The sequence below is a fragment of the Tiliqua scincoides genome, chromosome 4 (genome assembly GCF_035046505.1).
Source record: "Tiliqua scincoides isolate rTilSci1 chromosome 4, rTilSci1.hap2, whole genome shotgun sequence".
Lineage (NCBI taxonomy): Eukaryota > Metazoa > Chordata > Lepidosauria > Squamata > Scincidae > Tiliqua > Tiliqua scincoides.
The window spans coordinates 107,632,638-107,648,245 of NC_089824.1; the positions used below are offsets into that span (position 1 = coordinate 107,632,638).

At 49.1% G+C, this 15,608-nt stretch overlaps 1 protein-coding gene and 1 pseudogene across 1 annotated transcript; both read left to right on the forward strand.

Moving 5' to 3' along the window:
• Positions 1–1,280: 1,280 nt before the first annotated feature.
• PHGDH (phosphoglycerate dehydrogenase) lies at positions 1,281–15,176 on the forward strand. The gene is made up of 12 exons (XM_066625212.1): positions 1,281–1,440; positions 6,841–6,992; positions 7,488–7,553; positions 8,995–9,049; positions 9,158–9,256; positions 9,439–9,571; positions 9,747–9,895; positions 10,492–10,644; positions 11,729–11,861; positions 12,980–13,107; positions 13,529–13,751; positions 14,939–15,176. Exons 1-12 carry the CDS (start codon positions 1,300–1,302, stop codon positions 15,091–15,093), a joined length of 1,587 nt encoding a protein of 528 aa, XP_066481309.1. The 5' UTR covers positions 1,281–1,299; the 3' UTR covers positions 15,094–15,176.
• Positions 14,587–14,703, forward strand: LOC136649778 (5S ribosomal RNA; annotated as a pseudogene).
• Positions 15,177–15,608: the final 432 nt, after the last annotated feature.

Consider the following 15,608-nt stretch of genomic DNA (forward strand, 5'->3'; position numbering starts at 1 on the left):
GAGGGATCCAGTAATTAAGAGGAGGCAAGGTATAGAGGGGCCTCTATACTGGTTGTCATGGATGTACAGTGAAAAAGAAGACATGCCGCCCTCACAGTTGTAGAGCCAAAAAGGAGGTAGGCACAGGTACCAGGTCTAAGGTGTGAAAGGCGTTCTTAGGAGTCTTTCTTAGGTCGCAGATGAAGGCAAAAGAATTTTGTTTTGACAAGAGAAGTTATTTATTCAAATTAAGAGAGGTCACCAAACTCAGAGCGTAAGATGTAGAACATATGAGAAATTCTGAACCCTTCTGCCTAGTGCCAGCCACACACTGAGATGCATGTGCCACATTTGATACACATTTGATACACACACTGAGATGCATGTTCCACATTTGAGTGGAACATTTCCAAGTCTAACTGCTGCAACCTGTAAGGCTCAGACCTTGGAAAGGTGCCAGGAGACCAGCCTGTTCCATTCCCACAAAGTTCAAGGAGACTTACTGTGGAGTAAGTATGCCTAGGATTGCAGCCTGAAAGAGTAAGCGAGACATTTAGGAAAAACATTTATGAGATTCCAGGGTCAGCAGGTGGATTTAGTATTGGCAGTGAGGGGGCATTTTGTTGTGGCAGGCACACGTCTGAATCATGCGTGCGTTAAAAGAAATGCTGACTTGGTAACATGCCTCAAGAAGCTGATGCAGGAACCAGATGTGGAGAAAGCTGCGTGGTGTAGACACCATGTGCAGACCTGCCACCACTGGCCCTGTCCGTGGCCCCACTGGTTGGGGACTGTGGGCCCAATGCTATCCAACTTTCCAGCGCCAGTGCACAGCAATGCACAGCCTTGAGGAAAGGGCACAAACATTCCCTTACCTTGAGGAGGCCCCTGTGACTGCCCCCCCCCCACTGCAGGGTGCAGTGCATGCCTCATTGGCACGGCTGCACCAGCGCTGGGAAACTGGATCGGATTGGGCCCTGCAGCCCGTGCCTTCCTCTGGTGGCCCGCAAGTGGAGAAGCCGCCAGGCTGCACCCAGAGGAGCCAGGCGGGGCGGGGCGGGGCGGGAGTGGCCCTGCGCCCAGGCCCACCTTTCCAGTTTGGCGGCGCAGCGGGGCCAGCTTGGAAGCCGAGGCGTTCATCCAAGCGCCGGGAAAACCCCGGGGCGGGGGGGGGGAGAAGGGGGTGGTGGGTGGATCTCGGCGCTCTGCTCCAATGGGACGCGGGAGGCAAGGGAGGGCAGCCCCTTTATGGCGCGCTGGGGCGCAGCTCTCGCTCTCTCGGTCCCTCTCGCTGGCCCGCAGCAGGAGCACCGGGCGAGCATGGCGTGCACGGCCGCTCTGAGCAGAGTGCTGATCAGCGACAGCCTGGACCCCTGCTGCAGGCAGATCCTGCAGGAGGCGGGCATCGCGGTCGTGGAGAAGCCCGGCCTCAGCAAGGAGCAGCTGCTGGCGGAGATCAAGGTGAGCCCCGCGCCTGGCTCTTGCCCTGGGGCTGCAGCTGGCGGGCGGGCGGGCGGGCGCGCAGAGGGCGAGAAGGGGCACTTGGCCAAGGCCAACGTGGAGCTGCCTCGGGAGGGGCCCAGGAGCCTCCAATGGCAACCACTCGTCCCAGCCCGTCTGAGCCTCCGCCTCCTACGAGCTGATCGCCCACCGCGCAGTGTCGGGGCCAGTGGCGTAGCTGGAGGGGGTGCAAAGCACCAAGTTTTGCTCCCTGCGAAACTTAGTACTCTGCACCCCCTCCAGCTACGCCGCTGCACCTATTGCTTGCACCCCTTCCAGCTACGTCATTGGAAAACCTGGTGCTTTGCACCCCCTCTAGCGACGCCACTGCAAATCCTAGTGCTTTGCACCCCCAAGCTACGCCACTGCACCCCCTCTAGCTACGCCACTGGTCCGGGCTCAAGTCTTCCATTAGGGCATACAGGAGTTTTCCCTGGGGGAGGGATTTGAGTAGAGCATATGGCTGGAGGGAAACACGGAGGGGAGCACAGCACATCCTGGAGGGGCGGACTTCACCTGCATGTTTGATTTCGGAGAAGAAAAGAATAACGCCCCAGTCCTCATCCTAGACACAAGGGAATCCACCGGGTTGGGACTTGCTTGTTGTGCTTTTTGGGTGTCTTGCTCTGTTGATCGATGGTAATGAAAAAGAAGCCCTCTGAGCATGTGAAAAGCACCGTCCCTGGACGTGATCATCGGTAAAGGAGAGGCGAGCAAGTTGCTGAGGGATGCTAGCAAGCAAGGCATTACCTGGAATCCTGGTGTCATTGAATGGCTAGACAAAGCCACTAGGCATATGCTTCCCGTTATTAACAGTGGTCAAATGCCTGTCACTGGGTTGGCAGGGTGGGGGAGGAGCCTTGCATTCATGTGTGCACCCAGACCGCCCAGCGTGGCAGCTTCCACTGGACAGCCCCAAATGGGTGTTTATGGGGTTTTGTCTCCTACGTGCAACTGCAAGGAATGGTGTGTGTTCAAGACCACTATCGGGGTAGCAGCTAAACCTGCCCCATTGATTGCACCTCCTTGAGGTGTTTAAGTTTTGCATCTTGCATGCTCGGTAATGAGCTAATCTTAGTCCATTTGCTGTGTTCTGTAGAAGTTGGTGGGAGCCACGGGCAACTGTGCCCTCTTCTGGTGCATTTCCAACCCCTCCCTCCATGTGTCCTCTGCACAGTCCTGCCTGGGCTCTAATGCTAGAGTGTGGCTGAGAGAAGGTTTATTTCTCTCAAGCGCAGACATAGCATGGTGGAGATGCTTGGGACTTGCTGATGGATGGAGTGGGGGAGGAGCATTGAAATTGTAAAGAAGACTTCCCAATGACCATAATATATTTGTTGTAGTTCTAGTGCAGGATGTCCTGATTGCTAGGAAAATCTGAAAATGGGAAGTGTGTATACCTCTCCTTAAAACAAGGTGCTCCCAATGTTTAAGGTTCTTCTTGGACAACAAAAAGTTACTATTATATGGCCCGAGACTTCCTGGTGCCTGAGGCAGCAGGCCAAATGCTATCCAATGATGTGCCAGCCTCTGCATCTCCCACTCCCTGCACTCTCGTCCTCTCCACATTTCCTCTCTGTACCCTTCCTTTTTCAGAGAGGAAAAAGGAGAGCGGAAGGAGAAGGAAGAGCATTGGAGGCAAGTAGGTGGACAGGGATAGGGGCCTCTCCCACTGCCTCAGTTGGCCTCATGGATGGGTCGGCCCTTGTATGCACAAACCCCGAAATATTCTGATTACTAAGAGAGTCTGAAAAAGGGGGTTCTGCAATGAATGTGGAATGTGATGTGTACTTGGTAGCAGAAGGCAGCATTTCAACACAAACGAAACCACGCTGCAGGTGAGGTGAAACCTTGGGCCTTATGGCTGCAATGGATGTGAGGGAAGGTCACTCCCGCGTGTGTCCCTGCTAGCAGTCACTGTACCTGGAACTATGTTTGCAGTACCAGGTGAAGCTTATCCATTTTGGTCTATACATCATGCAGCACAAAATATGAAGTGTGTCTTGTGCGGTAAAGGTCAACAACAGCCTGCTCCTGGCGGCAACAGAGCAAGCAAAACCACCTATGAAATGGTCTGTTTGGCTGTTCCACTTCCTGTTTACACACTTGAATCAGTGAGTAGCAGCTGGAAATGGGCATCCAGATTTTCAGAAAGCAGCAGGTGTGTGTGTGTGTGTGTGTGTGTGTGTGTGTGTAAATGAAGCTTATATTCCGCAAGCATCAAGTGCACGTTCCTGGGTGTCCCAAATTCAAGTCTGAAGGGGCAGTGAGATCCCACACTCCTAGAGTGCATTCTAACAGCTGCTGGTCAACAGATGAGAAAGCCATTCCTGTTGAATATTTGTCTGTCATACAAATATTAAAAGCACATACTATCTGTGGCAACCTTGGCACCAGTTTATCCTTTTGCAGGAAACCATTGACTGAATGGGGGCCCTTGTCTGTTTGGAAATAAAGTTTCAGTTTTTCCACCAAGTCCCACTTTTCATGGAAATTATTTCTGTAAGGTTGATAAAAATCTACCAGAAAACTACAATCAAACTGTACAAGCTTCATTGTGCAGCATTTGTGCAAATCGCATGCATTTCAGTGGAGTCTGAATAGCAGAATGTTTGGAGTTGCCTCTCCTTGTTTTCTAACTCTTCTTGCTTGGAGAAAGGACCAGATCAGTTGCTTGTCTTCACTATGGTGCCTGTGGAGCAGGAAAGAAACTTGCCTCCACCTGTCCAATTTTTATAGTGCACTGCTCAACTGGTTAAACTAAAAGTAGATAATTGACTTCAAGGGTGAATGTTGTTGAAGCTTCACTCCTGACAAGTCAGCTCCTCTTTGCCCCTTAGGCCAAGTAGACTAAAATCTCTTCCTCAGCCCCCGCTCCTGCTTTGTCTTTTGAGAAGGAAGAGACAGTGTTATCTTTGTAAATATCTTAATGGGCAGCCATATCCTAACCTGTGCTGGCAAAAACAGGCTGCATGGCCTGCACTGCATCCTGTGCAGCTTAGGAGGTGGCTGGAGGTCACCTCAGGGTTAGGTGATATATTTCTCCTTACCCCCCAAAAAGCCCCAGCCATCCCTATGGGCCATAGGCCCATAAAACCCCATAGGCAATAAAGCCCTAGCCAACCCTTATGATCCATAGGCTATGGGGCTTCTTGGATCTGCACCAGCTATATGGCTAGTGCAACTCCAGGGAGCCTGTGTAGGGCTGCCTGGGCCAGGAATGGGGGCTCAAATGCACCATGCACTGTTGCCACTGATCCCACCCCATCCCAGGCCTGATCACCCCCCATTCTAACCTCCCCCTCCCTAGAAACCTTGCCAGCAAAAAACCCTCTCGTCACCCTCTCCCACCCACCCCGCGCAGCCTAGTGCAAACCTACCTGTGCTTTCCGCAGGTCAGCATACACCTTTGCTGCCAGCTCACAAGTCATAGCAGATGTACCTTATAGCATGTTTGTGACATGTTTGGAGTCAGCACAGAGAGGGCTGCACTGGCTCACTGTTAAATGAGTAGCTGAACTGAACCCATTGTAAGGCTGTTGGGTAAAACCAACAAAATCCACCCAAATGGAAACATTTGAAAGTCAAACTTTGGAATGTTGGAAGTCTCCAAGGAGACTTGTCACTCCACACTCAACACAAGGGCAGGCTATTGGTGACAAGTGCCTGTGATATCTGAAAGTGTTTCATAGATGGGCTGGATTGGTCTTAAAGTTCACATGGGGAAGAGCCAGTTCCTTTAGTCCAGGATGTGAAGACTTCTTTAGGTAAAAACCCAGCTGTTTGAGCTGAGCTAGAAGATGATAGGACACCATGAATCACTGGTGCAATATGCTCTTGGTGACCAATTCCTGTCAGTGGTGCGCAATGCCATGTTTCCAACTGTTCAAGTATCCAGAGAGTTTTCAAAGGCAGTGCCATGCAGAGTTCATTATAATAATTTAAAGACACCTGGAATTTGCAGGTTGAATTCCTCAGTGGCTGTATTTTGATTGTGTCCTGGGCTTCTCCTCTTCAGCTTGACTGAGTTTGGGACTAGATGATGGCAGCATGCTGATTTGTCAGATTAGGTGATGACTGTGGCCTGGAGAGCTTTCACCGAGCTTTGACTGGGGGCCCTTCCTGAAGAAAGCAGATCTGGCTGCAGTGATTCATGCCTTAGAGCCCAATCCTATACATGCCTACTCCAAAGGAAGTCCCATTATACGCAATGGAGCTTATTCCCAGGAAAGTGTGGGTAGGATTGCAGCCTTAGGGCCCAATCCTATCCAAGTTTCCAGCACCATTGCAGCCACAATGCAGCCCTGAGATAAGGGAACAAATGTTTCCTTACCTTAAGGAGGCCTCTGTGACAGCTTCCCCACCACAGGATGCAGCACATGCCTCACTGGCATGGTTGCATCAGCACTGGGAAATTGGATAGGATTGGACCCTCAGTCATGCCTTGTTTACACAGTTGTATCACACTCTATATGGAACTGCCCTTGAAGACTGTCCAGAAACTTCCGCAGATACAAAATGCAGTGGGCATCAGATGCTGTCCTTCACATCCCACTGCTTACTGAGGTATGGCTGGGGATGAAACCTCCATCCGTTTTGGTGAAGACACTTCAATTTTGAAGCAGGCAGTGGCCTTCAGCGTGGCCAGCGTGTGGGCTCTCTGTGTTGGAAGTTGTGTTTACTGTGCTTTTTTGTTATATTGTTGCTTTTAAAATTATTTGTATGGTTTTAAATTGTTCTGTTGAAATTCTTTGGGCATATAACAAGGGCAGCTTATATCGGTTTTAAATCGGTGCATATAATCATGACTTTAGGAATGTCATGATTCAGTGGGATCACGACATATGGAAATGAGTACAGCATTCAGCTTTCATAGAATCTTGGCTTCTTTTTAAAGTAAGATTCTAGTCCTTATGGTTGCAAGCATCAGTTTTGAAGAGCAACACCTGCTGGTGTGTTGGCAAGGTGTGGCTGGCCAGTTGAGAGATTTTTGGTGCCTAAGGGCAGAGCTTTAATGCCTTGTATGACTCCTTGCCCTTGATAGCAAACCCGGAATAAATTATGTAAAGCAGCTTTATTTGAATAATTACATAATAGGCAACATTGTATAATTCTGTATACTTTTGCTGGATTTGCATGATTTGTACAGTATACAGAATTTTGCTTTTGTTGATGCAACAGTAGGACTACATGCCAGAGAATTTCAATTCTTTAAGCCATGTTTCTAATATTTCCTGGGAACTGTAGGAGAAACTTCTGGCAGTAGAGCAAACAACCTAGGAATTGTAACATGGTCTGTTTGCTTTTCAAGGTCTCTGGGGTAGCACTTGGTAGCACTTACTTTTATTCTGATTTCTTTAGAACTGTGATGGGCTGATTGTACGCTCAGCAACTAAAGTGACTGCAGACATCATCAATGCTGCTGAGAAGCTGCAGGTCATCGGACGGGCTGGCACTGGCGTTGACAATGTTGATGTGGAAGCTGCTACAAGGAAAGGGATTCTGGTCATGAAGTAAGGTGACAGGCAGGTGGTGGCCTTGATTAGGGGAGTGCTGGGGGAACAGTGCAGGTGTTCATAGGATGCTGCCAACAGAGTACTATTGAATGTGCCATGCACTGAAGGGAGAGAGCAGCGGCCCAACAGCTTAAGAATGAAGGTGCCAAAGCAAAGACTTTGGAGCCTCAGTAAGGATCTGCCATAAGCAGATCACTCTTGGATGCAGTTGATCCTCCAGTGTGTTTGAGTCTCAAGTCACACAACTCTGAAACCTCCACCCCCGGAGCATTTATTCCTTCTCCTTCAATAGGCTTGATTGCAGAATTTGTTTCTAGTACCATATATTGACCTTGGAGCATGTCTTCCAGGTCAGAGGGCATGGTTTCTGGCATGGCAGCCTTGGAGCCCAGAATCTTTCTTTAAACAATCAACCACTGCTTCTTCCATATTTAAAGTCCATTTCTCTCTCTCCCTCCCTCCCTCCCTCCCTCCTTTCCCTCTGCCCCTCAGCACACCCACTGGCAACAGCCTCAGTGCAGCAGAGCTGACATGTGGTATGATCATGAGTTTGGCCAGGTAAGCAACGTGTCTTCTTGGGAGAATAGAGCACTGCATTGCACTGATCTGCAATTGCCTCTCATGTAAAGAGTTTGGGAATATCTTGCATGTGGGGATGAAATGATGCATGGGATGCAAGCACATCTGAGAAAACCAGGGCAACTGTTTCTTGTAGGAAAAAGCAACTTTATGAGGGACTGACTTGAACAGAGAGGCCACAGGGTGTCAAGGATGCTCAAACCTTCCTTCCACCTGTTGTTTCCGCTGAAAATCATTCCCCTATTCCACTTGTAGTGTCATAACATCTCATTGGCTCTCAGAACACTCACAGTGCAATCCTAACTTGCGCTGGAACAGGCAGGCCATCGGGCCTACACTGTAACCAGTGCAAGTTTGGGGCCGACTGTGGCTCAGCCAGGGGCAAGGCGAAACTTTCCCCCGTAACCTGGAGAGAACTGCAGTGGCCCCAATGAATCTACTCGGATCTGCGCCACCTGACGAGGCAGCACAGATCTGAGCAGAACATGCAGCCAGGAGCTGCTCTGGCCTGCCCAGGAATGGGAGCGAGGATCTGGTATAACTGCTGGGTCATGGTCCCGCCTCCCACTTCCTGTGCGTCTGCCTACGGTCCTGCCCACTGTCCACCCTCCCCCTGTCCCAAAACACCTCCTCCCCACCCTCCGCCCCCTACTCTGAGCTTGGTTGGCGCAGACCTACCGTCTCCTGCCACCACTGAGGCTGGATTAGGCTTCTGCGGACTGGCGCACCTCCATGGAGGCACAGGCATGGCTTACTTCCATGGAGGTGCAAACATGCTTTGTGGCACATTTGCAACCCTCCTGGCCAGTGCAAATGACTTGCGTCATCCCAGGGAGCAGTTAGGATTACATCCTCAGTCTCCTTGGTCAGTTTTGATTTTTAAAAATCCACTTTTTGTTACATAAGGCAGTTATGTTTTCCTTTTCTAGTTTTTTTGGCCATAACATTTGATAGAATACAGATATTTCCACTGGGTTTGTTTCATTGCATTCTGCATTAAAGTACACATTGAATGATATAACATGATGGTATTATTAAAAAATACCAAGATTTCACAGTTTTGGCCCATAGTAGTGTCATTCCCCCCTCTGAGTGTGTCACCCGGTGTGGTCTGTACCCCTGTACCTCTTTAGCAATGCCACTTTTCCTTACAGACCCGGTGCGGTCTGTACCCCTGTACCTCTTTAGCAATGCCTTTTGTCCTCCCTTGACATATAACTCAATCCATACACAACATTTCAAGCATAACTTCTTACAACCTAAAAATATCATATGGTAGAACAAGGAATATATATGTATTTTAAAATTCTTGAACTTCAGAGCCACATGCCATGGAGAGAGAGAGAATTGTGCACATAATGCATCTGTTATAGACATGGATGCTTGTTGGATCCTGCTAAAATGGAGATTGTCATTTCAGGCAAATCCCACAGGCTGCAGCTTCAATGAAAGAAGGGAAATGGGATCGCAAGAAGGTAAAAGGCTAGTGCCATCTCCTTTGCGGGCTGTTGCTGCTGGGAGGGGGAAAGGGACACCCAGTGAGTAAGAAGTTCACCTGCATCTCTGTTTAACTTCTGCTCTAGTTCATGGGAATGGAACTTCAGGGGAAGACTCTGGGCATCCTAGGACTGGGCAGGATTGGACGAGAAGTGGCCACTCGGATGCAGTCATTCGGCATGAAGGTTAGAGCACTTTTCACATGATTCTCCATCTTGCTGGAAGAGACAAGTCTGATTTTCTCTCTCTGTTGTCCTGGATGTCATCTTCTCAAAAGGGTTGTTGGTGTGTGTATGTGTTTGTTTCAGGGGGGGGGGGGAGGGAGGGAGAGATGAAGAATGAAAGAATTGCCCCCCTCTCTTGTTAGACCATAGGCTATGACCCTATCATCACTCCTGAGGAATCTGCTGCCTTTGATGTTCAACAGTTGCCCTTGGAACAGATCTGGCCACTGTGTGATTTCATCACAGTTCACACCCCGCTCCTGCCATCCACCACAGGTAGGGGGCACCACAGGTAGGGGGCACCACCTGGGACTGCAGAAAGTATGGCTGCAACCAAAACCCACTCTGGATTAGGGTGGTGGAGCTCCCTGAGAGATATGTGCTATGACTGGAATGAATTTGGGGAGAAAGGCTGTAGGTTCCCCACTTTTACTGCCATTGTGTTTTCTAGGACTACTGAATGACGCCACTTTTGCTCAGTGCCGGCGTGGGGTTCAGGTGATTAACTGTGCCCGAGGGGGCATTGTGGACGAGGGAGCTCTTCTGCGGGCCCTCCAGTCTGGCCAATGTGGAGGAGCAGCCCTAGATGTGTTCACAGAGGTGAGGCTTTGTGATGCTTGAGAGTTTTTCCCTTGAAGCTCTTCAAGGATGCTGGAAGGTTGTTCTTTCTGAGGTCTAAGACCTCAAGAGCCCAGCTTGGCTGTCTGAACTTAAAGATGAGAAGAGATTCCCTTGTCCAGTTCTCCTTTGCATAGATCAACTTTCATGATTCAAACTTCTGTGTGCCACAAGCAGAGCAGCAAGGTGCTTATGGAGGAACAGTTCCAGGTGACTGAAGCACTTAGAGTGGGAAAGTCAAGATACCTGGTTTACTCTGGCCACTGCTTATTGCAAAATGTCTGCCTAAGCCCCACATTTCTTGTGCTGTACAGAGAAAGGAAAAGAGATTGTGCTGATGGCTGTTTCCTGATCTAGGATTCAGGTTCTGTTCTTCCCTCTTTGGCTTCCCAGATACTACAGCTGAAGCTAGTCTGAGTGCTGCAAATTGCAGCCTTTGGCACAGCAGTTTTTTCCCCCCAGTCTGGCTTCAGCTGGGCTGGGGTGATGGTGACCTAGCCAATGAAATGCTGCACTTACGATCTGGTAAGGCATGGATAGGTATTGGTGACTTGTTTGGCTGTTTCTTTCCCCTCCAGGAGCCACCCAAGGACAAGGCGCTGGTAAACCATCCCAATGTTATTAGCTGCCCCCACCTGGGTGCCAGCACCAAAGAGGCTCAGAGTCGCTGCGGCAGGGAAATCGCTTTGCAAATGGTGGACCTCGCCCAAAATAAGGCACTGGTTGGCATTGTGAGTCCTTAAGTTGCTTCTGTTGATCTCTTGTTAACAAATGAAGGAGAGTTCTATATTTTTAATGTACAAGTGCTTTGATAAACTAAAGATTTTCTGCAGTTGATTTCTGTAGCTAAATCTGAGCTAAGCATCTCTTGCAATGACTGCAGGAATTTAAGTTTGAGCCACATAGCAGTTCTAACTTAGTGCAATTTATTTTAACTTGCAAAATGTCTGAGATCTTATTGGCTGAGATATTTTCCCCCTTACCCCATGTCAAGCCCCAGCCAGCCCTACGGGGACTACTTGGACCTGTGCCAGCTATTTAGCTGGTACAAATCCGAGCAGTCTGTGTAAGGTGAGCCAGGGACTGGGGTTAGGATATGGCATGTGCTGCTGCTACGGATCCCACCTCCTTCCCAGGTCCAGTCCTCCCCTTGTTCTGCTCTTCCCCCCCCGAAATGCCCCCTCCCCACCTCCAGAACACTCTCCCACCACCATCTCCCACCCCCTGTGCCACTCAGCACAAACCTACTGCATCTGGCCAGCGTAGGGGCAGCATCCAGTAAAGGTGAACCAGTGTGGGCCTCCATGCTGGCCTAGCTGACTCCCTAGTTGGCGCGCATGTGACTTACAGCACATTCACGACATTTGGGAGCTAGCGCAAGAGGCCTGTGCTGGCTCAACTGCAGTATAGGATTGGGCTTTCAATTGGTTTGCAAAGGAGCTGTGCAAGGTGTCATGGTTTGATCTATCCAGTCCCACTTTTGTACAGTTTAACAGCCAGTGTCATTATTTGGGAAAGGTCTGTGACACTGGCACTTGCCAGTAGAAAGTCAGGAATGGTGGACCAGAGTTCAAAGTGGAAAGGAGGAAAAGCAGCTGTAAAACTTAACCTTCTGCTCGAAAGCAGCTGATAAGGGTGGTGAGAAGAAAGGAAGAAGGTTGCAGCTTGGCAGGGAGAAATCCCATCTTGAAGAAGTGCGCTGTCAGCAAAACTTAGGACTCGGTCACTGTGGACTGATTGGAGCAAAGGATTTCATTTTGTATGGGGCTAGAGCTCCTGCAAACAGTCTTATGCTCCTGTTTTTCCTTCCCTCAGGTAAATGGGCAAGCTCTCAGCAGTGCTTATGCACCTCATACCAAGCCATGGATTGCATTAGCTAGAGCCCTGGGCACTGTGCTGCATGCACTGACCCAGCGAGTGAATGGAGCCGTGCAGATGGTCACCCATGGTGAGATGAGAGATCCAGTTACACTGAAGGCTCTTCACTCCTCTGCCTCTGCTCTCTCATCTTCCCTCATTGCAAGGCTGTGTGTACTCTGTGCTCTTAAAAATAAGTAGAGATATAAAATCCCATATCCTATGCAAAGGAAAGCTGAATTTTGCACCTGTCTGCATTCTGTTCCAAGATCTCACAAATTCCGCATTTAGTCTCTTGTCCTGCACTTGTGCAGATCCACAGACTACACAGAGCCCTACTTATTTTCCTTCTCACTCTTATCAGATGTGCCCCAGCTTATCTGTAACTGGCCCCCTTTTGTTTCCTTCAGCACTCTGGCCTTTGTCCCTTTTATTGGTGCTATTCCCTCTGCCTAGAGAAGCATTCCCCCTTCCTGTAACCTCCTTCTTTAAAAAACAAAACTATCCTAGACTATCATAAAAGCTCATCTTTTCCCCCTCTATGTAGTTGGTAGTGAATTAATCCTCCCTTAACTGACTGCAAGGCCTTTGGACAGGGGATTAGCCATTGGCACTGACAGGGGTGTGTGTGTGTGTGTGTGTGTGTTACATTTTAATCCCCTTTTCCTTCTAAAAAGGGCATGCTTGCATGACATACCTCTCTGCAGTTGGAGCTAAAAAAATTCTGATCTGAAACTAACTGGCACTAACATGGAGCAGAAAGGAGATTGCTCTGAAGGTACAAGGCTATCTTCAAGAACAGGAGAGGTCTGGCCATCCGTTAGTGCAAATGCTAAGGCTTCTATCTAGCTAGTTCTACCTGGCTAGTAACTTAATTAACTCTCCTGCTAAATCAGGCTGATGTTAAAAGGTTCAGGAGCAGGGCCATGGGGAGGGGGGGGAAGAGAAGGCAGCAGCCTTAGTGAACTACTGCCTCATACAGTACATGTTTCCCCTGAGGAGTAAGTATATCCCTCAAAGGCATCATTTGGTTTCATGATCCCTGCCCAGAAGCAACTAGAAGCAGGTGATCCTGCCTGGAGCTGTTGGTTGTCATTCAGTTTGGGGTCAGTATCCACTCTGTTCATGGGGGCCACTCAGTTTTTGAGTTGTGAGTGAGGGACACTCTGGGGCAGTTTTGTGACATAAACTTACTTGTAATGCTCTCAGGCTCGACCTTGCAGAAGGCTGGCAGTTACCTGACTCCTGCGGTGGCAACAGGGCTCCTTAAAGAGAGTGCACAGAAGAATGTGAACCTTGTGAACAGTTTGCTCCTGGCTCAGGAGGCTGGGCTGAAGGTACATGATACACACCAGGTCCAAAGAACAGTTCATTTGGGAGCATTAACCCAGCTGTATCATTGCCCACTGTGATGTCCTTTTGAGATGTTTTGCTGGCCTGCTCACCTTTTTTTGCTGTCAAAGATTTGTATCGTTACAGCTGTGCATTGAGCAGAAATTCAACAGGTGCAGCTTTCTGTGCCTGTTGAATTTCTGTCTGTCATGCAGTTCCCACCTTTGTCCTCACAGAGGAAGGACCTTGGAGCCTGCTGTTCCTCTCTGTGTGTGTGTCTCTCTCTCCCCCTGTCTCTCTCTGATCTCCAAGGCCAATGAGAGCTCAGTGCCCTGCCATGTGTTGCCAGACTGGGTCTGGAAGGGGAAACCTGGAAGCAGATCTCTTCCCCAGTGGAATGCACCACCTTTGCTATTTTCCCTACAGATCACCACCACCCACAGTGACAGGGCACCAGCTGGTGAAGAGGGACTGCTGCAACTTGCTGCACAAGGCACCCCCACCATGTTAGTTGGCTCAGTGCAAGGCATCATTCCTGTCCTGCATGAACTCAATGGAGCCGTCTTCAAGCAGCGCATCCCCCTCACTGGCAACCTGCTGTTCTACAAATCCAAGGCCTCCAATGCTAGTCTGTTAACAACTGTCATTGGTAAGAAGAAGCATCCCCTCTACCCTCTCCTAATTGTCTGTGGTGTTTCTTTTTGGCAAGTGCATTTTCTGCAGGACTGTGCATCTGAGATTGAGCTCTCACTACCCTCACGTGGTGGTGGTGGATTGACAGCCAGCAACTCTGCCCTGGGAGAGTGCTGTTCCAGCACTGTTGATAGCATTACAGCAATGTTGCTTGTAGTCAGGGCTGCAGCTAGCCCATACTGTGCCTTTGTGTGCATTAGGAAAAGGTGTCCTTTCCTCCCTGTAGGAAATGACATTCTGCCAGCATTCCTTCTCCTCCACATGTGCACCCTTAGATGTGATACCTTTGTGCAGTGCACACCCTACACAGTTGTAGGGTGTGTGGCTGTCTGCTTGTAGCCCATACTTCACCAGGTTTGTATCCTGGGCAATGAAAAGAGGGTTCTGCTTTTGAGAGAGTTGTGCAGACATGGAGGAATGTGTCTTGGTTATTAGCCTTTCCTGAGTACACATGAGAAACAGAAGGTTTATTTTTTTGGGGGGGGGGGATTGGAGAAAAGAAAAGGGTCCCAGGATGGGAAAAGTAGGAGGTGGAAAGTTTCTGAGGATTACTACATGAGAAGGTGGCTGAAGACCAAGTCAGAATCTGATTAACAATGTGGTTTCCCCCCCAAAGTTGAAGGGGTAGATGTTTTGCACCTGGGGAACAGCTGTGGTAGGTAGTTGGGGGGGGATTTTCTCTGTTCAGGGACATAGGTTTGGGCTACTCATTATTAAATACTGTTAATAATAATAATACACAGTTGTTGAATCTGGGTAGACCACTGTCTGGAACCTCCATCTGTAATTGTGACAGCAACTGTTACCCTGCACATGCCCAATCTTGTCTGATCTTGGAAGCTAAGCAGGGTCAGGCCTAGTTAGTACTTGGATGGGAGACCGCCTGGGAATACTGGGTGCTGTAGGCTTATACCGTAGTCTTTCGAGACTGAAGGTTGCCAACCACCCTTATAAGGCACACAGCTTTACAGCATATCACTGGCTGCTCTCCATACCTGGTGTTGGATCTTCTTTCTCACTTTCATTTGAGGTAATTGTGGGCAGGGTGGAGCTGCTGATCTAGCACACTCATGAAGTCTGAGGCCAGAACTTACTGTGCCAGTTTCCTAGGATATGTAGACTGAGTGTTGTTCTGTTTTGCAGGGCTGTTGGGGAAGGCCAAAGTAGAGCTGTTGTCGTACCACCATTCCAGCACCCTGACTGGGGAGGAGTGGAGTGTCCTGAGTTTATCTTCTCCTCTACAAAGCCTGCAAGAACTGAAGCAACATGTAACAGAGGCTGTTCAGGTTACCCTCTAAGCTCTGGTGGAGAACCTGGCCAGGCCTAATCCCGTTGCCATGCAAGCAAAGTTTTCATAATATAAATGTTACAATAAACAGATCTGCAGGGGTTCTGTACAGTGCTTCCTTGAGCTACAAGAGCAGTGGTTTATTTTACCCAAGGGGGATTCACAGTGGAAAGAACTGATTCAGTGTGGAATGGGAAAAGGGACATATTCACAAGCCTGCACTTTGTGAAATCTTCTCACATACCAATATTGGAGAGCTGGGAGCTGCTATTGTCTCACTTAGCTTACTTTAGATAAGTGCATTGGACACAGGTCCAATCTGTGTAGAATGCAATGTTCAATTATTTAGCTACTGTAATGTGCCATGCTTCCTCGTAGTAGGTCACTCTCTTCCGAGCTAATTTACCCAAGATTACTGAGTGAAATTTGCATCGATGGGATTTAAACCCAAGTTTCCCCATCAAAGTCCTATCACTTTTTGACAATGAGATACTATATCTTATGTCAGCAGCCTAGTTCCTCATA